General features: G+C 43.2%; 1 protein-coding gene across 6 annotated transcripts in view; it reads right to left on the bottom strand.

Annotated features, from left to right (window-relative positions):
* The window catches only part of SGPP2 (sphingosine-1-phosphate phosphatase 2), a 141204-nt gene that overhangs the window by 26265 nt on the left and 88903 nt on the right, over positions 1-26036 (bottom strand). For 4 of the 6 annotated variants that reach the window (XM_055573582.1, XM_055573586.1, XM_055573585.1 and 1 more), the window contains 3 exons: positions 23809-23943; positions 15399-15578; positions 12101-12190 (listed from right to left, as the gene is read on the bottom strand). In XM_055573582.1, coding sequence (XP_055429557.1) covers positions 12101-12190; positions 15399-15578; positions 23809-23943 — 405 coding nt within the window. The remainder of the gene's footprint in view (positions 1-12100; positions 12191-15398; positions 15579-23808; positions 23944-26036) is intronic. The other 2 variants (XM_055573583.1, XM_055573584.1) reach the window with 2 other exon arrangements.

Here is a 26036-nt window from a genome sequence, read left to right as displayed (position 1 = left end):
AGATTTTATTTTTCTGGGCTCCAAAATCACTACAAATGGCGATTGCAGCCATGAAGTTAAAAGACACTTACTCCTTGGAAGAAAAGTTATGACCAACCTAGATAGCATATTCAAAAGCAGAGACACTACTTTGCCAACAAAGGTCTGTCTAGTCAAGGCTATGGTTTTTCCTGTGGTCATGTGTGGATGTGAGAGTTGGACTGTGAAGAAGGCTGAGCGCCGAAGAATTGATGCTTTTGAACTGTGGTGTTGGAGAAGACTCTTGAGAGTCCCTTGGACTGCAAGGAGATCCAACCAGTCCATTCTGGAGGAGATCAGCCCTGGGATTTCTTTGGAAGGAATGATGCTAAAGCTGAAACTCCAGTACTTTGGCCACCTAATGCGAAGAGTTGACTCATTGGAAAAGACTCTGATGCTGGGAGGGATTCGGGGCAGCAGGAGAAGGGGAAGACAGAGGATGAGACGGCTGGATGGCATCACTGACCGATGGACATGAGTCTGTGTGAACTCCGGGAGCTGGTGATGGACAGGGAGGCCTGGCGTGCTGCGATTCATGGGGTCGCAAAGAGTCGGACACGACTGAGCGACTGATCTGATCTGATCTGATCTGAAAGCTGGACGGTGAAGAAATGCAGAGATGTTAGTCAAAGAGTACAAACTTCCAACTATAAGAGGAACAAGGTCTGGGGATCTAATGAAAAGCCTGGTGTTTATAATTAACAAATGGTATTATACTGTACTATATGCTTGGAAGTTGTAAAAGAGTAGATGGTAAATCTTATCACTACCAAAAAACAAAAACAGGTAATTATGTGAGGGGACAGGGATGTTAACTAACTTCTTTTGTGGTTGGTGGTTTAGTTGCTAAGTTGTGTCCGACTCTTGCGACCCCATGGACTGTAGCCTGCCATGCTCCTCTGTCCATGGGATTTCCATTTTGCAATATATATCTATATCTAATTACATTATACACCTTAAATTTACATATGTTCAATATGAGCAATAATACCTCAATAAACCTATAAAAAAAAAAAAAAAGAGGACCATCCAATATATTGCATAAAACAGCAGTTAGCTATTCATTATTGTGGAGTATGGGGCTTCCCTGATAGCTCAGTTGGTAAAGAATCTGCCTGCAATGCAGGAGACCCCAGTTCGATCCCTGAGTCGGGAAGATCTGCTGGAGAAGGGATAGGCTACCCACTCCAGTATTCTTGGGCTTCCCTTGTGGCTCAGCTGGTAAAGAATCCACCTGCAATGCGGGAGACGAGAGTCTAAAAGATCCCCTAGAGAAGGGAAAGGCTACCCACTCCAGTAGTCTAGCCTGGAGAATTCCATGGACTGTTTAGTCCATGGGGTTGCAAAGAGTCGGACACGACTGAGTGACTTTCACTATCACTATCACGATTGTGGAGTACAATCCATTGTATTGTACATTGTATTGTACCAAGGTCTGTTAATCAAGTTACTAGTTGAAGGGCATTTGCATTGTTTCGTTTTCAGAGATTATGAATAAAATTGCTATATATCAATAAATATTTAATTACATAGCGTTAAATTGTTCCATATCTTGATTTATAGTTAATTTAACCTGGCAGTTCCTTATTGTTACACATTCAATTGTTTTCCCTGTTTCCCTATTTTAACCTTATTCAAATATATATATTTGTTCAATTGTCCTTTAGGGTAAATTCTCAATTTTGTTAAGCACTAGAAGCTAACAGAACATTGTGAAGCAACTAAATGGCAATAAATAATAGAAAAAAAATTCTCAAAGAATTCCTAAGTCAAAAGGTATGCATCATATATTTTACTGCTTTTGATACCTATCGCATGAAATGGTCCCTCATGAGAACATCTCATTACTCAACCCCTTGTCAACATGAATTGCCATCTTTTAATTTTTTTTTTACCAATCTCACAGGCAAAAATTTTTAACTGACATCTCACTTTTATTAATATCTGTGTTTCTTTTATGACTTTTAAAAATATCTCTATAAATACAGGTGGAATTTATTCTTTCAATTTTGGGGACATTTTCCTTTTAGGAATTGCCTGTTTTTATGTTGGGCTTTTACTCACTGATTCCTTATATTATATTAATTCTTTGTCTATCACTTAATACATTTATGTTTTTACCAATGACTTTCATTTTGTTACATATAGAAGCTTCTAAAAAATGTATGTAATCAGCTTGTCTAATCTTTCATGAATTATTCCATTTAATATATGACAAGAAAGGTCTTTTTCTATTTTGTTTATATAAATATTCACTTATATTTTCTAATTTTTCCAAATGCTTTTTGAGACAACATGAAGACTATAGGAGCCTTCGGAGGTGAGGCAGACAAAGTTACCTTGCCCCTAGCATATTGGATTTGCTTCTGCCTTCGTGGATTTTAACTACTGATATTAAATGTGTAGGATTCTTTTTTCTTTTTCAAATTCATTATTTTTTGTCTTCAGCATGTAGGATCTTAGTTCCCTAACCAGAGATTGAACCTGTGCCCCATGCATTGGAAGCACGGAATCTTAACTGCTAGACTGTCATGGAAGTCCCGGATTCTTCTTTTCCAAGGGGTGCATCTGCTTTCTGAAGGACTTGAACAGTTTAGGAAACTATGTTGATTTTTTTTCCCCTATGATTGGATTTGGTTCCTAAATAAAGCTTTGTTCTCTAGCTTCAATGGGTAGTTGAGGAATCACAGGAAACCATTTCATCTCCCTTTTCTTTTGTTGCAGGACAAAATAGTAATAACTGAGAGAGATGCAATGAAAATAAAGTGCCAATAGTTCCAGGAATGTCATAGCAATAGTGAACATAATGGCAGAAATTTGTGTACATATTTCCCCAGAGGGTCAGAGAATCTTTTTTTAAAAATCATGTAAAAAAATGGGAAGGTCTGACACATTTTACAAAAGTTGACTTCACAAACAAATATTGAAGACAGTGCTTTTTCCATTGAGAGGCATCTGATTACAAGATGGGAAGAAGCCAGATCCTCAGGTGACCCACCAGTCTGGACCACTCTGGCTCTGGTGTGAGAAATAAATTTAATTTTCTTAAAAAAAAAAAAAAAAAGTTGGGGGGGGGGGCGCATACAATTAGAAGCTTACAGAAAACCTTCACTTTCAAGGAGACTGTAATACACTGATTCTATGAAGCCAGTCTCCAGCTTATTTTACTGGTATCCTGGACTTGGGTGGAAGATAAATACAAGCCACAGTAGTGCCACGTCTGGAATCCATGCTCTGTCTCTGAATGTGCTTGGTTTTCATGTGTTGGAGAAAAATGAATGCATTCTCAACACAAAAGAGGCCTTAAGCACTGATCCGAGCTCCCTCTTCAGCAGTCTGGGATATGTAGACACTCTGGGGTCTTTCTTACTGAGATAAACTACTGGCTTCCTCATCACCACCTCTCCTGTCCACCTAGCCTCAGGGGACCACCTCTGTAGCTGCAGGCCCAGTCCATTTGGCTTGGCTGCCTCGCTTTAGCCTCAGAGAGTTCCCTGACCTCCTACCCCTTGTCGGGCTAATGGGCAATTGTCATACTCCAGCACGTCTGGGCTTCCTTTGTGGCTCAGCTGGTAAAGAATCCGCCTGCAATACAGGAGACCTGGGTTCGATCCCTGTGCTGGGAAGATCCCCTGCAGAAGGGAAAGATAACCCACTCCAGTATTCCAGCCTGGAGAATTCCAGGACTATATAGGCCATGGGGTCACAAAGAGTCGGACTGAGTGACTGACTTTCACTTTCTCTTCAGCACGTCTGACAACACAATCTATTGAAGCAGCTTCTGAGGCTCCAGCTCACAGAAGGTAGAGGTCAACCAGTTTTCATTGCAGCAGGAAGAATAGAGTGGCTTCCGGTCTGAGGCAAACTGGCCCAGGACCAGTCTGTGCCTGCGCCTGACCTTCAGGGTTTGGCTCACTGCCCTGAGGAACTCCATGCGATTCTGGTGCTTGGACCAGCTTCTGTCTCTGTATATCTGCTGTGGGCTTCACTCAAGGCTCAGTCCAGTTCTCCCTCCTAGATTTAGGGCCTCTTCAGTCATCTATGACCCTCACACCTATGGAATACCTGGGAAAAGCTGACCCAACAGTGGCCTTTTAGATAGCACTGAGAAAGCAGGTAAAAAATTAATTTCCCTATGTTTCTTGTTAGGAATATGTATCAAGAGCAGTTCTTGCTGGAAATTGTGCAAAGTCCTAATTTTGGTTCATTTAATACAGAAACATAAAATACTTTCATTTCCTTTCGCATTATTCTAACAAATGGCTGTCTAAACTCTTCCTGTGGTGGATTGAATAATAACTATTTTGTCTTAAACATACACATATATACAACTTTAAAAACAGGAGATGAGGGTTTTACCGTACTTATTACTTCTGAAACCAGAAATAATCCTCTATTTTAATGAAAGCATACAAATATTTCTCTCCAAGGTAAAGAGAAAACAATGCACATAATAACGTAGTAACTGATGCATAGAAACGTAACCAAACTCCCTTTTTATCTCAGTAACTAACTCATCCAACAAAATAGAGCTTTGTAGGGTATAATTTATATTACAATTAGCTTTTTTCTCTATATTAAGTAAGGCAGTTTGAAGTCTTTTTTTTTTTTTTTTTAATTTCAAAGACCTTGAAAAAACACACCCAAAATGCTCTAGTCCAAAGCCAGAACATAGTTTTGTATGGTCTGCAGATAATTTAATATTTGAGAAACTGTTTCAACATCCTCCAACTCCAACCAAAACTAAAGCAATATTTAGGGGAAAAATAAATGAGTAAGAAAACAAAACCTAATATCTATATAATTATTCACAGATCAAGCAGTTTAGAGACAATAAAATAGAGCAGACTTTCAGCTAATCCAAGCTCAAAATAATGGAACAATTATTCACTAACCTAACAACAACAAAACTCGAATTTTACTGTTAATGTATTGGGGTGGATTGTGTTATCAGTTAAAAGACCTAAAATCCATTCTGTGTAAGTCGATTAGTTTCAGGCATTACAAACAGTACAATCAGCCTTCCTGAATTTCTCTCGTCCTTTCCCCACACATACAACATCCCAGTTTTTGAGTCTGAAACAATAGGAAAATGCAGTGATGTCAATGTACAAAGTATACCACTGGTGCTTTGCCTGTTTTCATCTTCTGGCAACAGACTCCAGAGAAAGGTTCCTCCGACATGCTAACTCTACGCATCACTGTCAGTCACAGTCCTTGCTCACACAGGCGGACTCCTGACCCGCTCGTCCAATCACACCCCCTTGCATCCCCTTGGACAGTGTTTGGTGCAGCAAAAGGCTAATAATCCAGGCTAGGCCAATTAGACACTTTTTCTGAAAGTCTTCCCACAGCAATCCTTTCAGGAGTAAAACAGAAAGGGTTTAAGCCCTGAATCTAGACTTAGAGGGAAGGCAACCCAAAGGGATGGATCCACCATGTAGAAAGATGCAGAGATGACTTTGGGAAAAAGGGAGGTAAAGTAAAGATCCAGTAAAGATCTAGACCCTGGACCCCACTCTCCTAGTGGCCACCTGCGCCTCTGCCTTTCCTATGTTATACGCTGTGGTTATGAAAACCATTTCCTTTCAAGCTTATACAAGTTTGAGTTGGTTTCTATTTGTATTCAAGGCATCCTGCCTCATGCACATGGTGACCACTTGAGTTTGGGCATTCTCAATTACAGTCAACTTACTGGTTGTTTTTCCAGTTCTTGCTCTTTGGGCACTGTCTTTGCAGCCCACAGGGGTGGCTTTTGGGGCCCTCTTTCTGCTCTGTGACCCTGTTCCCCTGGCCAGGTTCCCATGTCCCAGGGTAATGCCCAGTTCAATCAGTTTCATCTCTTCAAGTGAAGGCCTGGATCTGAGAGAGAAGCTGTTGGGAGCTGAGTGCTGTGCAGAGGCACTCTACAGGGAGAGGAAGACACATGTGAGGCTTGGTTGTTCAGTCCCATCTGTGTTGGATTCCACGGGCTACTCCATCTTTCCAAAATATTCTACCCTCTCCCCTGCCCCTTCAGCTGGCTGTAACTGATTTACTTTCTAAACCAAGAGAACATGAAATTATACACTAAAAAATTATTTCTGTAAACCATTGCTGAGGATACGTCTTACTATGGGAAATGTAAGATTTTAATAAAAATCAGCTTGGGCGAAAAAGAACAGCCAGCTTAGAGGTCCCCAGGTGTGGGACAAGAATGTCACCAGGGCCCCTGTGTTTTATTTCCATGTTTTGCCATAAATAGTTCTAGTAAGTAAGTGTTAGTTGCTTAGTTGTGTCTGACTCTTTGCATATATCCTCTGTCTAGGGGATTCTCCAGGCAAGAATGCTGGAGTGGGTTGCCATTCCCTTCTCCGGGGACCTTTCCAATCCAAGGATTCAATCTGGGTCTCCTGCATTGAAGAAGGATTCTCTACCATCTGAGCCATGAGGGAAGCCCATAGATAGTGCTGCCTTCTCTCAAAGGTCAGTTGCCCAAAGCCCCCTTTTGGGACTGGAGCTTTAGAAATGTCTCCATGCATGGAAGGACATCATCACATTTGGAAATAGTATCCAGGCAGTGGTGTAACAGCTCTATGACATCTTTAAGAGTCAGAACTAATTTGACTTGGTGACTACCTGACTGGTGGGTGTGAGGAGCGAGGGTGGTGCTCTAGTTTCTTACTCAGGCGTCCTGGCAGAAGGAAGCGATGCCACGGCTGGTCTGGCTAGATGGCAACACGTGTGGGTTCAGTGCCTCCCCATGCTTTACTTGGGCTTGCCCAGGAGTCAGCTGAGCCCGTCCAGAAGCCTTGACGTAACAGCAGACCACTCATCTCTGACGAGAAGGATGTCTTAATGGGCAAGAGAAGCAAATGACTGCGCTCCATGAACTATTCCTCCCCTTGATGTATGGAGAACCTTTTTTTTTTTAGGTATGTTAAATTATTTTTATCATCAACAGTTTCAATTATTGCACTTGACATGTAGTTCAGTTCAGTCGCTCAGTCGTGTCCGACTCTTTACGATCCCATGGACTGCAGCACGCCAGGCTTCCCTGTCCATCACCAACTCCTGGAGCTTGCTCAAACTCATGTCCATCGAGTCAGTGATGCTATCCAACAATCTCATCCCCTGTGATCCCCTTCTCCTTCTGCCTTCAATCTTTCCCAGCATCAGGGTCTTTTCCAGTGAGTCTAACTCAATGAAACTATGAGCCATGCCATGTAGGTCCACCCAAGACGGATGCGTCATGGTGGAGGGTTCTGACGAAATGTGGTCTACTGGAGAAGGGAATGGCAAACCACTTCAGTAGTCTTACCTTGAGAATCCCATGAACAGTATGAAAAGGCAAAAAGATATGACACCAAAAGAGGACATATAGACACTTGACAAAGCATCAAGAAACAAAGCTTAAATAGTAGTTTTAGCAGGAAAAAATCAGTCTTTGGTCACCAAAAAATAGTTTTATGGATTCCTTGCCATCACTCAAAATACACTGTTCCCAGTCTACTCAGAAGCTACTATCTATAAAACACTATTACAAGGGGAAGGACAGAAAGTTTCCCGTGTAATGTCACCAAATTTTCTGAAATTAATTTTTATTGGAGTAGAGTTGCTTTACAATGCTGTGTTAGTTTCTGCTCTACAGCAAAGTGATTCAGCTGTATGAATACATATTATCACCTTGTTTTTGGACTTCCTGCCCACTTAAGTCACTACAGAGTGGAGGAGAGCCATTTATAGGAGGCTGGCAGCCTCCTGGATGACCTGTGTGCTGTGAACCTCCAAGCCGGGTGTGATTAGAGCCATTCAGGCGGGGGACACAGTCGGTGCCTATGCAGCACTGTCCCCACCTTCCTCTTTTGTTCAGGCTTGTGCCCGTGCCCAGTTCTAAAGGACAGTCTCGTCAATGGCTCTCAACCCTGGCTGCACATTAAGACCAACCAAGGAGCTCTGAAAAAACACCAATGCATAGGACTGTATCTTTCACTATGGTTACACACACACACACACACACACACACACAACATAAAATTTGTCATCTTAACCATTTCAAAGCATACAGTTCAATGGTATTAACATTTACACCCAACCATCACTGCTATCCACCTGCAGAACTTTTTCATCACCCTAAACTAAAGCTCTGTACCCCATTAACAATAACTCCCTGTTCTTCCTCTCATCCCTCACGCTCTGGCGACCACCTTCTACCTTTATGTTCTGTGGGAATCCCAGGTGGCACTAGTGATAAAGAACCTGCCTGCCAATGCAGGAGATATAAGACAGCCAGGTTCGATCCCTGGGTCAGGAAGGGCATGGCAACCCACTTCAGTATTCTTACCTGGAAAGTTCCATGGACAGAGGAGCCTGGCAGGCTATAGTTCATGGATTTGCAAAGAGTTGGACATGACTTTACTTTCTGCTTTCTGAATTCGACTCTAAGGACATCATATATGCACAATCATAATGTATTTCTCTTTGGTGACTGGTTTGTTTCACTTAGCATGATGTCTTCAAGTTTCTTCCATGCTGTAGCACGTGTCAGAATTTCCTTCCTTTTCAAGGCTGAATAATATCCCATTGTACATAGGAACCACAGATTATTTATCCATTCATCCATCAGTGGACACGTGGGTGGCTTTTACCTTTTGGCTACTGTAAATAATGCTGCTGCTGTAAACCTGGGTGTCCAAATATTTTTGAAAAGTTTTCCATGGGATTTGAATGTGTAGCCAAGGTTGAGAAACACTAGTTTGTGGCTGTTCCTGGAGAACGTGAGGGGTCCAGGGGGGAGACATGCCACCTAGGTGGCCTGGCCTGATTTAGCTGTTCCGAGCTAATTATAACACTCATTAGAGCCAGTAATGGAGAAGGCAATGGAACCCCACTCCAGTGTTCTTGCCTGGAAAATCCCATGGAGGGATCCACCAGAGGATCCTGGTGGGCTGCCGTCTCTGGGGTGGCACAGAGTCGGACACGACTGAAGTGACTTAGCAGCAGCAGCAGCAGCAGAGCCAGTAATCAGAAGCTCATATGTTTGACTCCATCAACAGACTTAGACAGTTGGAGGGTGGCATAGGTTTTATTTACCCCACTATTTTCCAGATCTAGCTCCAAGCCTGTAGCCTGCAGAAGCTTACTAGTGTTAGTCATTAAATCATGTTGGACTCTTTGCAACCCCATGGACTATCGTCTGCCAGACTACTCTGTCCATGGGATTTTCCAGGCAAGAATACTAGAGTGGGTTGCCATTTCCTTTCCCAGGGGATCTTCTCAATCCAAGGATTGAACTCAGGTCTCCCGCATTGCAGGCAGACCCTTTACCATCGGAGCCAAGAAGCTTACTAAGTTGCTGCTAAATAGAGAAGACAGCAAATCCATAATTCAACTCCATCTTTCTATTAAAAACACCTGCTTTTGCTAAGAGAAATTATGTATCATCCTACCCTGGGCCATGGGCTTCCTAGGTGGCTCAGTGGTAAAGAATCCACCTGTAAGGTAGTAGTAGACTTGGGTTCCATGGCTGGGTCGGGAAGATCCCCTGGAGAAGGGAATGGCAACCCACTCTAGTATTCTTGCCTGGAGGATCTCATGGACAGAGGAGCCTGGTGGGCTAAAGTCTATGTGGTGGCAAAAGAGTTAGACACAACTGAGTGTGTGTGTTCATGCTTGGATCATGCCTCTAGCCCTGGAGCCTGACTTGGATCTGGGCCTGAGTCAGGGTCTCCAATCTCTTATTTTTTGGCCAGTTGTGTAGCACATGGGATCTTAGTTTTCCAGACAGAGATGGATCCCACGTCCCCTGCATTGGCAGCATGGAGTCTTAACCACTGGACTGCCAGAGAAGCCCAGGGTCTCTGAACTTTAGGAGACAAAACTATTCAAGTGAAGGATGTCCCTGGACGCCAATGGTGGTGCGGGATGGGGGTGGGAGGAATAGTTGTGACTATGCAAAGTGTTAGACGTGACTACGCAAAGTGTTAGACATGACTGAGCGACTGAGCACACACACACACACACACACACATACCCTTTGTTCTAGTTTCTCCTGGGACAGATTTTCTGAAATGGGTGGGGGGACCCATTCCTCGCATCTCAAAGAGAGGCCTTAACGATCTTCCCCGCAGATTTGTGCTTCTCCATCCCCTAACCTACTTTCAGACCTAAAGATAGACATGTAGCTGGATTCTTACTGAATCCAGGGTTTTCTGTACCCTCTATTCATGTCTGCAGCCCCACAGTCTCATGTTTACTTTGGGTTTAATTTTAACCTGAGTTCCTAAGATCGCTTTTTAATAAAACCTATGGAAATTAGAAAGTTGCCCCGGATAAAAGAAATACTCAAACACCCAAGAGAGTTCTGCTTTGTTCCATATTCAAGCCTGTGGACGCATTTGGAGAGAACCCCTTTATGATGAGGTGCGGTGGTGTAGCAAATTGAGAATGCACTCCTCCCCTTTTCCCCTGAAGTCTTAGAAGCCACGCGACACACTGTGCGGAGGGACGGGAACAGCAGGGGCCTGTCTTGGTAGGTAGATAATAAGCCTGACCCCTAACTGTTGTGTCATATTTTCACACCCCTTGCATCCTAGGCTGCACTCCAGGACCAGCATGGTGCAAAGTCAGCAAGGTCATACACAGGCAGGAGTTTATCTCAAACTGGTATGTTTTGTTCATCATGGAAAATTTCAGCATTGATTTTGATTTTTTTTTTTAAATGTATTGCCTGAACATTGTTTCTCTTGATTCCAGAGTTGTTTGGCACCTCTTCGATTTCCTGCCTTCCTGGCCTCACCCTGGGTTCGGCCCCAATTCCACTCAGGTCCCCACTTTCCTTGGAGTTAGAATTTGTTTTGTTTTGAGAGGAAAGCATGGGGCTTCCCTGGTGGTCCAGTGGTTGTGAATCCACCTGCCAATGCAGGAGACACGGGTTCAATCCCTGGTCAGGAAGATCCCACCTGCCGCGGAGCAACTAAGCCTGTGTGCCACAACTATTGAACACTTGTGGCCTAGAGTCTGTGCTCCGCAACTAGACAGTAGCCCCCGCCTGCTCGTTGCCACTAGAGAAATCCCATGTGCAGCAACAAAGACTGAGCACAGGCAAAAATTAATCAATTTTTTTTTTTTTTAAAGAAGAAAGCATGATGGTACCGCTCTCTGAATCCCATGCAGCTATAAACTCCTGGACTCTGGGTTTATTTTCCTTCCCATTCTCTGCTTCTGCCCATTTTGACAAACCCTCTCCCTAAATCTGTTCCCCTCTGTGGCTTCTGTCCTTCCACCCCCCACCTCTGGATGACCAAGGTCAGGCACAAGAGGAGAAACAAGAAGGCCAGTGAAGGCTGGCCTTTCCCTCTGAGGCCTTATGCTAACCCAGTTGTTGAGCTTCATGTGGAGAGTAACACAATTAGCAAGGGCCTAGTCCTTTTTAAAGAAATCTATCACCAATTACCATGATAAATAGTGCCCATGGTAAGCCATGGCCCGCGTTATGCTCTGGAACTCCTAGGCAGATGGCTGGCACACTAGGAAAGAGAAGTGAGTCATTTCAACTGCGCTAACTGTGGCAGCTCTGAAAACAATTCCTAATATGGTTTAAAAAAAAAAAAAAGTAGACAGCCGTTTAAATGCAAACCCCTATGGAAGGAAGCAAGCCCATGATGCTGGGCTCTTTTGACCTGGTGGGACTCCTACCCTGCAAGGGCAGCGAAGACCCCTGAATTTCAGAACCATTTCTGTGAGGACCTAAGTGAAGAACTTCATCCATCACTCAACATCCCTGACCCTGGATATGTTTCTGCACTGCCTGCTTCATCATCAGTAAATCAGCATGTAAACAAATTACCTGGATCGTCATTGCTGTTTAGCCAGTCTAACCCAGACCAGCCTACTTGATAGTATCTTAATGATTCATTACTATTATTATACATGTGCCTTAAGATAATCATTTCCTAATTCGTTTGCCTGATGGGAAATAAAATTATAGCCTTCACTGGCCTTCTTATGAAATGCAAATAGCTTTATAAACAAATAGTGTGAAGAACACACTGGCCACACTCCTATTCAGATATCACCCCAAGACTCGCCCACAAAGCCTTACCAGGACCGTGTGCATCCCAGTGTAAAGTCGGCTGAGACCCACCAACGTGGAGAACACCACAGCCACCATCAGTCCCAAAACAAAGGGATACTGCAGGGGAGGAAGAGAAAAAGGCATCAGTTCAGGTTCAGATACACACAGCTTGATGTTGTAGAAGGGAAGGGGTTTCTGATCCATTAACTCCTAGTCTCAATCTCATATTTCTTAGGCCAGCAGTTTGATGATCTAAAATCACTCAAAAAAATGGGAAAACTAAGGAAAGAGAAGGAGAAAATGCCTAGGAATGTAATTCTGGAAGGAAGCTTCACAACATACTGACCTGCAAATAAGACACAGTGGAGCTTGACCATAGCTATTGTGCTGAAAGTTTCAGTGGAGTAAATAATTTTTTATTTCTGCTGCTGCTGCGTTGCTTCAGTCGTGTCCGACTCTGTGCGACCCCATAGACGGCAGTCCACCAGGCTCCCCCGTCCCTGGGATTCTCCAGGCAAGAACACTGGAGTGGGTTGCCATTTCCTTCTCCAATGCATGAAAGGAAAAGTGAAAGTGAGGTCTCTCAGTCGTGTCCAACTCTTAGCGACCCCATGGACTGCAGCCTACAGGCTCCTCCGTCCATGGGATTCTCCAGGCAAGAGTACTGGAGTGGAGTGCCATCGCTATTTCTACCTATACTTAAAACTTGTGAAATATACAGTATTTCCAAGAGGCAAGGTATATGGATGGTACTATAATTTTACAAAGTCCATCCAGGTACCTTCCCAAGATGTGCTGTGAAGATAAAGCTTGGCAACAACTGGCTTCATAGGGAAGTCTGGGAACAGCAATGCCAAGCTAAGACTGGCATATCTGTACATATGTCAAGGCAAAAGTCTAGACTTCACTGAATCTTGACATTTGTGGATGAATAATGAAAACAGTTGGAGGAATCTGGCTAATGATAAGTCATATAAGGCACACACAGATATGCTTATGAACTAGATATAGAGATATAATTCAGTTGCTTCAAGTACTAATGTCTGTGGTCTTCCATGGTGCTAAGAATAAAGATGATACAGAACTGTCTATATTATGTGAAGTACTTTACGGTCACTCTTCACACACCTTATGAAGTACAGTCTATCGTTAGCCCCAGTCTACAAATGAGGAAACCCTTAACCTTGATAATAAGTTGCATTAGTCCTGAACTTTTGCACAAAGATGGTTGCCCATCGATCCCATTTGATCCTCCCAACAGAAGCCAGGGCTCAGAGAGGTGCAGTGACTTGACCTCGGTAACACAGTCAGCAGTGACACAGTCTGAACGAGGAACCACATCTTCTGAGTCCAAGCCAACATGTGCTTTCCAATATAACATCTGAGTACAGTGATATAGGGTTGTACCGCTTTTCTGAAGATTTATCATTAACTGGGCCTCTGATTTTAATTGAAAAAGTGTTAAACACGGAATGAGCTAATGCAGTCACAATTTAGAGGTTGGGTATTAGCCTAAATACATATTTAAAGAAATAAACCCATTTTTAGGGCTATTCACAAGTAAACAACCAAACTAGCTAAATATATTTATCATTAAAAATCAAATAGGAAAAGAAGTCCATAACAACTCAGGCCTTAAGAAGACTGTTTCATCATATGAGCTGTAAAGAAGTTTTTAAGAAGATCCAGGTGGCCTTGAAATAAGCATATAAATGACTGTTGTTGCTTTCCTGCAGTCAGCCCCACTTGTTGCTTTTTTCCTGAGAGAAGCAAGTTCACAGGCTTCTCTGGATGCTGACAGCTCCCAGTGATGGGGCCAGTGACGGGAGCACTATGTCCTTCTGGGACAGATGGCAGGGGGCAGTACAACATAGCTCAGAAGTCTGCATCCAATAAACTCCAACAGCATTGGGGAGCTAAGACGTTTTTGTTTTTTTTTTTAATTCTAGCATGACGTTTAAGTTGGCTAAGATCAAGATGGTATGGGGGCTTCCCAGGTGGAACAGTGGTAAAGAATTCGCCTGCCAATGTAAGAGACGCAAGAGACACAGCTTCAATCCCTGGGTCAGGAAGATCCCCTGGAGTAGGAAATGGCAACCCACTCCAGTATTCTTGCCTGCAGAAGCCCATGGACAGAGAAGCCTGGTGGGCCACAGTCCATGGGGTCACAAGAGTCAGACATGACTGAACACACAGTCAGATATAATCCTATACTTGTCCCTTTCCCATTTAGGAGACTGAGGTCTAATCCCAGGTGACCAAATAGAAAACCAGGTGGGGTCAGGACCTGACACTAATCTTGTTCTCTCTCAAACCCAAAACAAGCCTCCCGTGTTATCTACAACCTGAAACGTGGAATGCCTCTGGGTTTTTGGTGTAAAGAGGGCAGGAGAAGCAATGCTGCCATTTACACAGGAGACTGCTAGTGTTAGCAAAATCTAAATTTTCCAACAGGTAAAAGATACAATTTCTGAAATGAAGTACCAAAATAGAGCAAAAGTTCTCAGATAGGAAAAATAAATCTCCATTAAAGTAGTAATATAACTTTTATGTGTTTTCCAGCCGTGCTGGGTGGCTTCTGGGATCTTAGTTCCCCAATCAGGGATTGCACCTAGGCACCAAGGTTTTAACCACTGGACCACCATGAAATTCCCAATAGTATATAACTTTGAAAAGGTCTTGCTACAATTGGCATTGAAGCAGATAATAAGTGAAATTCTATTTTCAACACTTATTAATCTCCTGTCATTTAGACAAGCTTTCTAGAAAATGTGGACTGATTATTTCTAATAGTTGAGCCCTGAGAAAGGGCAGATGCATCTTTGGGAGCTAATTTGAGCCCAGATTCTATTTCACCCTGGGCCCTGGGATATCGAGCTTGAGGATTTGGTGAAATCATCTCCACCGTGGAGAGTTATCTACCAGGATCATCAGCCCCTTGCATCTCTTGCAAACAGAGGATGCAGGCAGCGACTTAAGAGCCATCTGGTCAAGTAGCTCAGGGTGAAAATGCTTCCAGAAGGGGTAGACCACACAGCCTGGTGATGCTTGTTTTACTCTTATTATCAATGGTGTCCACTTTCACTCTTGGGCATATCCTGCTTTGGACACTAAATCATATGGTCACTTCATTTATAAAGAAATCATCACTGTTCAATAAGTGTTCCCCCATCTTTACTTCATAAGTTTCATTGTCCTTCAAAAAAAAAAAAAAAAAAAAAAGCAAGACCCCTGAAGCAAAATCCCTCTTTGCCCTGAAGTCCTGAAGCAAAACCCCTCCTTGCTCCCTCTGGTGTTAAATGGTGAAGAAGAGTCACTGTCTCACCTGGTACCTGTCCATGGTAGAGATAAGGAGGGTGAAGGAGATGGCCGTGGCTGCCATGGCGTGGGTGGACGGCATCCCATATTCAGCCATCACTCTCTTCTCGAGTTTCACGACAGGAGGGGAGAAGGGGCGGGGCCACTTCAAGATCTCTTTGGTTACCTGGCCAATATACATCACCAGCTGCAAAACCAAAGGATGGAAGTTAAGTCTAACCAAACAAGCAAAATAATAAACTCCTGGATTCTGTGAATTTATTTCGAGGTTTCCTGTTGTTTGGCTGAAATCACCTTTCTCTCTGATCCAGTTGCTCGTTGGGGAAGTCTTGTAGGATGATGTTTTCATTGTTTGAAAAGAGAAACAGGCTTTCTGGATTCCAGAGGGTCACTGGGCAACCAAGACGTGACACTAACACATCTTACTTTGGTCATATAGTTAACAAACATTTAGATAGCCTAGCACTGGTCTAAGAGCTTTACAGATACTAACTCAATCCAAAAACAACTGTAGAATGCAGACCCATTTTACAGAGGGTAAGGTATAAATCATCGCATATAGTTAGTAAGTGGTAAAGACTTATTGGATTGAAATCCAGGGAGTTTGGCCTCAAAATATGTGCCTTAAAACTACCACAGTAATACTTCAGGGATGGTCCTGGACTAAGATAACCTAACATTCAAATCAGACAGTCTTTATTTTCAAGTTTTAACCAGAAAAGTGACTGTTCTTATGGAACTTTTGGCTTAAAATTTTTTGAGTTCCACTTTTATTTCTGATGTATGTAGGCAAGATACTGGATACAATTTAATGTTATCCAGTAATCGAGAGCATCATACAATAAATGGTGGGACTACTTTCAACCCTAAAACAAACACAATTCAGTCTGGAATTTTTTTCAATTGATTTTTTTTTCCCCACAATGCCCTTAATGTAAAAAATCCATTTCTCTTTCTCCCTTAAAGCACAACGTAAAAATCAGAATCGATTTCCATACCCTCCCAAGACACATAGGACTGTTAAGAACAGATTCAGTTACTACGCCAGAGAGCTTCACATCACAAGTTTCAAAATCTGTTTCAAAAGAGAAGAGCAACCAGCTTACTTAAGTTTCTGCATATGCAACTCCAAGTGCAGCCTGAGGACAGAGAGTATCCACACCCCCTGAGGGCTGTTGTACAGGCTCCCACCTGTACCTGGGGGATTAGAACCCTCATTTTCACAAGGCTCCTGGGTGGTTGCTGTGCACATGAGAATTTGAGCATGGCTTTTCACTGTAGTCTTGCACTTTCTCATGGGCTTTAATTATAAACCTCCTCATCTTACCATGACTGTATTGATCCTACTAGAGCTTTATTTAGCTCATGGTGGCTGGAATTACTTTACTTTGGAACAAAACCCATGAAAGAGTATTTCAAAATACTTTGGGTTACTCAGCCAGATTGCTTTAGAGTTTCCCATATTCTGGTGCTTTCTTTTAACTCATCTTGCTGTTGAATTCTGAGCATTGCTCCAGTGCACTCAGTATAGCTGCATATGTTTTCTTTTTTTTGCTTGGCTGCCACTTTGCTCTGGGTTAAAAATCAAGAACCACTGCCCGTGCACAGCAGGCCAAATCCACAGGCTTTAAAGCCTCAGTGACAATCACTCCAAATTCCGTAGCTGCGATTTCTAATCAGACTTTGAAACTTAACCCCTTTACCATCCCCTTCTTACCAGAAACTACTGTCTTGGAAACCTGCTAACTCTTCTATGTTTCTGCCTTCCTCCTGTGAGCCCGATACCTGCATTAGACTATTTTCTGGGGAGTTGAAAAACTTGCAGATACTATTGACTACTAAGAATTTCTCCAAAGATGCTTGAATATATTTCTCAATCCTGTCCCTTCGTCGCTAATCAATATCCATAAAATATTACAGGCATAATGACTAACTCTAGTTCACTCAAAAATACTTAGAATCCTCAGAGAGGAAACATTAAAATTCTAAGAGTGAAGACAGACAAGATGACCGTCATTCAGACAAAATTTAATTTCCTTGAAGTTCATGAGCTTCTTTGATTTCATTTATCTTTTGCCTTCTCTGTCCGAAGGTTGTTTTTAAGAATGCGGGCAATTGTTCGTTTTATTTAAAAGTATTCTCTTAGCAACACGATTGTTTCTGATCAATAAATTACAAATAGCAATTATTGTAATGGCAACGCTCTTCGAATAAGAGCAAATGAGGTGATGTTTTTCAAGTTGTAGGGAAAGAGCATCACTCTCAGGATGACCAATCCTGTCTCTGCCTTTTCATTCGTTACAGAAAATCAATGAGGTACCCAGGCCTGTACTGGGGCCCCATCCTTGAGGGGGGAAAACCATCACACAGAGGATCTCACCATAATGCAAATATGCTTTGAAAAAAAAATCATCCACAGAATTCTATGGGTATATATATATGTAGAGATAGACTTTGGTGCAACCTGGGGGAACCAGGAGTCCTGGGGCTGAATGTTAAAAGGAAGACTGTTTAACTAAGGTGAGGGATAGACAGAGAAGCGTCCAGGTTGCAAGAATAGCATGAGCAAAGACTTAAAAAAGTGATGTTGGGTGGAGCTCCTAGGTGGTTAGGACCAGTAGCATTTTTTGTAATATTTATTTTTATTTATTTGGCTGCACCAGGGTCCTCAGATGCAGCCTGTGGGATCCAGTTCCCTGACCGAGGCTGAACCCAGGCACCCTGCATTGGGAGCATGAAGTCTTAGCCACTGGAGCATCAGGGAAGTTCCCAGTGGAGTTTAAACTGTGAGACACACCGTGTATTACAAGGGCTGAGACTAAAGGAACTGACCATACGAGGTGTTGCGAGGAGGGGGAGCCTGGAACTTCCATACAGCACGGAAGAAGGTGCAAAATGATACAACCACTGTGGAAAAACAGTTTGGCAGTTTTTTAAAAAAGCTAAAACAAATGATTGCCATAGGACCCAGCCACGCCATTCCTAGGTATTTACCCACAAGGAGTGAAAGCATAAGTCATACAAAGATTTGTCCATGGATGTTGATGGCAGCTTCTTTAACAGCTCTAAATTGCAAACAACCCAATTTCCATTGTGGAATAATCATGCAATTGAATTGTTGTTATTTAGTCACTAAGTTGTGTCTGACTCTTTTGAGATTCCCATGGACTGTAGCCCACCAGGCTCCTCTGTCCATAGGATTCTCCAAGCAAGAATACTGGAGTGGGTTGCCATTTCTTCCTCCAGGGGATCTTTCCAAACCAGGGATCAAACCCACATCTCCTGCATTGGATTCTTTACCACTGAGCCATCATAGAAGCCCATACAATTGAATACTTCTCAGCAAAAAAAATGAACTATAGAAGTCAAGCTACAGCACAGATGAATCTTAAAGTAATTCTGCTGAATGAAGAAGTCAGATCAAAAACAAAACAACAGTGCACACTATATGATTTTGTTCATATAAAATTCTTCCCGCCTCCCCTTTTATTTTTTAGCACTGGGGATTCTCAGTTTCCAGACCAGGGAATTGAACCCATGACCTCTGCAGTGGAAGCACAGCATTTTAACCACTGGACCTCCAGGAAGTCCCTATATATAGAATTCTTAAAAATGGAAATGACTTTACAGGATAGAAAGGAGATCAACAGTTGCCAGGAGGGAAATAAATAACAAATGGGCTTGAAATTTCTCAGTGACAAGTATCTAAATTATGATGATTTTAGGGGTAGGTACACATATCAAAATGTGCCACATGGTACATTTCAAATATGTGCAAACTTCATGAATAGGGGCTTCCCTGGTGGCTCAGAGGGTAAAGCGTCTGCTTACAATGCAGGAGACCCGGGTTCAATCCCTGGGTCGGGAAGATCCCCTGGAGAAGGGAATGGCAACCCACTCCAGTACTCTTGCCTGGAAAATCCCATGGACTGAGAAGCCTGGTAGGCTACCGTCCACGGGGTCACAAAGCCCATGGGGTCAGACACGACTGAGCAACTTCACTTTCACTTTCTTTCACTTTGGTGGCTCAGACGGTAAAGAATCTACCTGCAGTGCAAAAGACCCACATTCAATCCCTGGGATGGGAAGATCCCCTGGAGAAGGAAATGGCAGCCCACTCTGGTATTCTTGCCTCGAGAATCCTATAGACAAAGGAGCCTGGTGGGCTACAGTCCATGGGGTCGCAGAGACACAACTGAGAGACTAATACACACACAAACTTCGTGAATACACTAAAAATTACTGAATCATACACTTAAATGAATTGAATAGTATGTGAATTACACCCAATAAAACCAAGTATGTACAGTTTATTGCATGTCAATCACATCATAAAAAGTTGTTGTTGTCTTAGCCAGCTTGGGCTGCTGCAACGACCAACCACTGACGGGGTGGCTTACAAACAGGAATTCATTTCTCTCAGTTCTGGAGGATGAAGTCCAAGATCAAGGCACTGGCAGAAGTAGTAACTGGTAAGGACCTGCTTCCTGGGTCACAGACAGTATCTTTACAGCACTTGAAAGAAGCAGCTTTCAAGCCATGAAAAGACATGGAAGGCTTTTAAACACATTACCAAGTGAAAGGAAGCCAGTGTGGAAAGGCTCCATATTGTATGAGTTCATCTATGTGATATTTTGATAAAAGCAAACTACAGAGACAGTAAAAAGACCAGTGATTGTCGAGGGTTGGGGACATGGGTAAGTGGAGCACAGGGAATTTTTAGGAAATTGAAACTATTCTGTATGATACTCTAAGGGTGAACACACATCATTATACATTCGTCCAAACTCATAAAATGCACAACACCAAGAGTGAACCCTAATGTAAACTAAGGACTTGGGATACCAGTGTGGGATCCCTGGTTGTAACAAATGTCCCATTCTGGCAGATGATATGCATGTGTGGGTAAAGGGGCTATTTACGAATACTCTATACTTCCTGCTCAATTTTGCTGTGAACCTAAAAACCACTCTAAAAGTAAAGTCTATTAAAAAGAATACTGTGGCAGAAGAGAGCTGTTTCTCCGTTTAGTTCTCAGGGAAGGAATACAATGATTAACTCATTATGGCGTGCCTTCTGTGAAGGACTTTGCTCTGCATTGTTGAAAGGCCCTTCTACCTAAAGGAACTAAATTAAGTTCCGTCATCCATCACGCTCCTTTGGGCTGAGGCCTCCAAGGCCTAAGTGTAAAAGCAAAAATCCATGGGGAGGCGAGACAGGAAGCAATTACAGCTTGTTAGCCTCTGCCACCTGGCTGGTCCCCTGCCTGGCGTTGACGGGTCTAGGGCCCCGTGGTGTTTCATGATGAGAAATTAGCCTACTTGCTTATTTCTCCCCTAATTACTGTAGACTATGGAAAGAAAATCCATTTCTCTTGATCACCTACTGCTGTCCCCAAGCAAACAGAAGGCACGAATTCTGCCCAAATGCAGTGTATCTTCAGAAGGTGGAAGAACTTCCAACCTAGGATCATCATTGACGTCTGGGGCTCTTTGGGGCGAGCGGAATAAAACAGCTTTTTCTCTTAGTGTGGTGGCCCTTCCTGCTTATTACTGGGTTGGCCAGTAAGTTTGTTTGGGTTTTTTCACAAGATGTAATAGAAAACCCGAACAAATTTTTGGCCAAGCCAATACAATCCAAAATGACAATATTTCCGTGTCTAACACAGCTCTGATGAACAGAACTTTGGTCTTCAAGCCAGGATAAATAAAAACCTAGATAGTTTAGGAAACAGAAGAGTCTCTAAATAACAAGACCAGTAAAGCCCCACAGGATTTTAAAGAACAGCCACACATTGATTTTTTTATGCTCTGGGATTGCTCGCTGCCCACCCCTCTATGTCTTCCTCCTCCCAAAGAATCTCCCTCCCCAAGAATCCATCTCCCACTCCCTGTGGTGTGAGGGCTTCACTGTTATAATACAGCTGATTCCTCTGCAGGGTGGAAGGAACACAGAGAAGCTCTTTTCAAATTATACCTCCAACGCCCCTCAAAACCACACATTTTTTAAACTCTAACATCTCTCTTCCCTCTGGCTTCACCCATAGTCCACATCACTACGGGGAATCATAGTGCAAGCAATTAGCTACGAGGCATGTAAGCTGTTCCAGGTGGTGCAGTGGTTAAAAAAAAAAAAAAAAAAAAATTTGCCTACCAAAGCAGAGATGCAAGAGTCGCGGGTTTTTGATCTCTGGGTTGGGAAGATCCCCTGGAGGAGGGCATGGCAACCCACTCCAGTATTCTTACCTGGAGAATATCATGGACAGAGGAGCCTGGTGGGCTACAGTGCATAGGGTCTGAAAGAGTCGGACATCACTGAGCGCACACATACACACACACACCTAAGATGCTACTCAGGTCTCACGGGGCAGAAACACTGTGAGTCACTAGGGTTTATGGTCCACCCATAGATTTATTTTTAAAAAGTCAGGAATTCATTTCCTCATTCTAGAGAACAATGAGATGTAGCCCAAAGACCTCTATTCATCCCATTTCTTAATCTGTCCAAATTAAGCTCAGTCCTCTTCTCCTCAGGTTGCTGCTGCTGCTGCTGCTAAATTGCTTCAGTCGTGTCCGACTCTGTGCGACCCCAGAGACGGCAGCCCACCAGGCTCCCCGTCCCTGGGATTCTCCAGGCAAGAACACTGGAGTGGGTTGCCATCTCCTTCTCCAATACATGAAAGTGAAAAGTGAAAGTGAAGACGCTCAGTCGTGTCCGACCCTTAGTGACCCCATGGACTGCAGCCTACAGGCTCCTCCATCCATGGGATTTTCCAGGCAAGAGTACTGGAGTTGGGTGCCATTGCCTTCTCCGTCTCCTCAGGTTACTAACACGATAATTTGGATAAAGAAAGACGAGACACCCAACCATCCCACTCCTAGGTATGAAGAGGAAAAGTTAAAATTTTACATCAACCTCCTTCTCCTTCTGCCTCTGTAACTCAGCCTGCCCCTTGCAAAGTCTAGATCACGCAGGTCATGTAGTCTCAGAAAGTGGGGACTTGCACTACTAGGAACTGGAGTTTATCTCACTCACCCTCGTCCTGCTCTTTGCAATTGCCCAGCCCCTGCAAACCTGCTTAATCATGCGGGTCCAGGTCAGGCATCCCCTCCCCATCTTGACTGCTGTTCCCGCTGACACGAAACTCCTTAGTTTAAACCAGCCTGTTAACAGCTAGTGTTGCCCACTATAGTCTGTCTATAAAAACTCTGTAATCCCTTTGTTCGGGGTTCAGTGCTTGGAGTGTTAACTCCTCTGGGCCTGCCGGCGTAATAAGCCTGAGTTCTCCAGCTCTCTGAGTGTGGTGCTTGAGTACTGGTTTCTGCAACAGGTACATATTCAAGAACCCTGAAAATGCGTGTCCTCACCGAAATTTGTACATGAATATTAGAAGGCAATGGCACCCCAGTCCAGTACTCTTGCCTGGAAAATCCCATGGACGGAGGAGCCTGGTAGGCTGCAGTCCATGGGGTCGCTAAGAGTCGGACACAACTGAGCGACTTCGCTTTCACTTTTCACTTTCATGCATTGGAGAAGGAGATGGCAACCCACTCCAGTGTTCTTGCCTGGAGAATCCCAGGGACGGGGGAGCCTGGTGGGCTGCTATCTATGGGGTTGCAGAGTCGGACACGACTGAAGAGACTTAACAGCAGCAGCAGCATCTGCATATCTGAGGTTATTCATATTTCTCCTGGCAATCTTGATTCCAGCTTGTGCTTCTTCCAGCCCTGCGTTTCTCATGATGTATTCTGCATAGAAGTTAAATAAGCAGGGTGACAATATACAGCCTTGACGTACTCCTTTTCCTATTTGGAACCAGTCTGTTGTTCCATGTCCAGTTCTAACTGTTGCTTCCTGATCTGCATATAGGTTTCTCAAGAGGCAGGTCAGGTTGTCTGGTATTCGCATCTCTTCAAAAATTTTCCACAGTTTATTGTGATCCACACAGTCAAAGGCTTTGGCATAGTCAATAAAGCAGAAATAGATTAGTACAGTGATTTTAAAGTGTATTTTCACTGACATAATTTGTTTTAATATTCATATCATTCCTATTTTACAGATGAGAAAATTGTAAAACAGGAAATGCTTAAAGAAGATGACTGACCCCCTAAAGATGATACAATGAGTAGAGAAGCTGAGTTTGAATTTTGCTGATTCAAAATCCTAAGGTCTTTTCATCCCACCCTCTTAAATCTGGCATGACAGTTATTACTGAAACCAGATACCTATTTTTTTTAAAGAACCCAAATTCTATGATCCTAACCCATTAGATCCATGGAACACTCAGTAGAGGCTGCCTGACTGCCCTGGGGGCTAAGAGTCTTAGACATCACATCTGATGAGACAGTTGCCAAACACTTATCCACAGCACTCCAACAATGACCAGCAGAAGTCTGGGACCAGTGTCCGATACTCACCACTGGACAGGTGTCACATCCCAAATGGCGCCCATTGAGGGAATGGGTGTCTTCAGTCTTAGGAAATGTGGAGTGCACAAAAGCTAAAACACGCATAAGCCCATCTTCCTTCAGAGAGCCAACTAACCACAAAACCTGGAAACAATTCAATGTTCATGACAGGACACTGGTTAAATTACGTAAACATTAAAAAAGCATTGTGAGATATACTGTTAAATGAAAACAGTGAAAGGCAGCAAGAGTATATTTTGATCCTATTTATAATTTAAAACATGTATTTATAAGCAAATGCATGTAGCTTACAGGGCAAACTGTGGATGGTGGATCCACTGGGGGTTAGAATTGCAGTCGGTGCCTTGTGTGTCATTTGAGTTTTCATGCAAAAACCAATAAGGCTTGCTTCCAATAAAAATGTACATGCTGCAGAGAAAACTCCTCATTATTAGACTCTTCCTTCACATTTCTAAGTATATCAATTGTCAGTCCTGCTGACCAGAGGGGAAAAAAAGCAAACTGCAAAATAATACAAAAAGATCAAAACCTTTACTTTATAGACCACTGAAAGCAAAAATGCAACAGACGTTAGCTGCCTGCCATGCTCAACTTTCTCATCTGATTAAAACCACAAACTAAAAAAAAAAGAAAGGAAAAAACCCCACAAACTATTCTCATCTCCAAGCACGCTGCCACACATCTCTGTGGGTAACCCAGCCAACCAGTCTAGGCAACAGCCACATACATACAGAAAAAAGGCATTTAAGTACAAATTTCAATTAAACATAGTCTCAGATTTTTCAAGCTGAAGAGAAGTCTGTCTTCAGCCTTGACTGATGACTACTCATCTGAGACTCTTTCTGCTCTTGAGTGAGTGAGTCAAAGTCCCTCAGTCGTGTCCGACTCTTTGCGACCCCATGGAGTATAGAGTCCATGGAATTCTCTGGGCCAGAAAACTGGAGTGGGTAGACTTTTCCTTCTCCAGGGGATCTTCCCAACCCAGGGATCAAACCCAGGTCTCCCGCATTGCAGGCAGATTCTTTACCAGCTAAGCCACAAGGCAAGCCCAAGAATACTGCTCTTACCTGCATCAAAAACAGTAAAACCTGCTAATAGGATTTCTTCACAAATTAGAACCCCTCCCCCAAATTCAGGAAAATTGCCCCAAAGAAATTCCCCCAAGCAATTTGAGCCAATAGCCCTACATCTAAACCCTCTGCCAATCTACTCCACCAACTAGCATCATCCTTGGTCTTTATGAAGTAAGAACAGCCTAAAATACCAGCTTTGTAATACTTTCAAGATCAAGTCAACATAGTTTTTTGGGGTTGTTTTTTGGGTGGTGGGGCCTACACTGCACCAGGCATGTGGGATCTTAGTTCCCCAGCCAAGGGTGTAACTGGGGCTGCTGCACAGGAAGTGCAGAGTCTTACCCACTGGACTGCTAGGGAAGTCCCCAAGTCAGCACGGTATTAACTGGAACATACCTCGACTGCCAATGGAACACTTTTTCTGTCCCTCCTACCAAGCTGGGTTTGGAGGTCTCCTCCATGCTCCCATTCACTCTGCCTGGCTCTATGAGGGTTTTTTAAATGACAGTCACTCATAAACCATTTTCTAGATTCTGCTATATCCAGGGACCACTAATTTTATTATCACTTTAATGTTGGTCTTCAAACTGGCTCACTCCTTTTCAGTGAAACACTCAAGAAAACATGATCTGATTGTTATATTTTACAGATACACACTAAAACCAAGATGTATAAATTTAAAGGAAAAATGAAAAAAAGAACCTCATTTCATGAACTAGGCTCTTGAGGTGACAGGCTTCTGGAAGATTTGATTTGTTCTGGATCTGGAAGATTCGATTTGTTCTGGATTTGACTTGCTGTCTGGAGATGTGTGAGCTTCCCTGGTGGCTCAGTAGGTAAAGAATCTGCCTGCAATGCGGGAGACCTGGGTTTGATCCCTGGGTTGGGAAGATCCCCTGGAGTAGAAAATGGCAACCCAATCCCATATTCTTGCCTGGAGAATTCCATGGACAGAGGAGCCTGGTTGGCTACAACCCATGGGGTTGTAGGGGTTGTAAAGAGTCAGACACAAGTGACTGCCACTTTCACTTTTTCACTGGAGATGTGTTGCCAAGTACAATAACATCAAGAAGTCAGTGAAGGACTTCCTTGCGGTCCAGTGGCTAAGAATTCTTCTGCCCATGCAGGAGACACAGGTTTCTT

This window comes from Bubalus kerabau, chromosome 3 (genome assembly GCF_029407905.1).
Source record: "Bubalus kerabau isolate K-KA32 ecotype Philippines breed swamp buffalo chromosome 3, PCC_UOA_SB_1v2, whole genome shotgun sequence".
In the NCBI taxonomy this organism is placed as follows: domain Eukaryota; kingdom Metazoa; phylum Chordata; class Mammalia; order Artiodactyla; family Bovidae; genus Bubalus; species Bubalus kerabau.
This window is presented reverse-complemented; position numbering and strand designations above follow the sequence as displayed.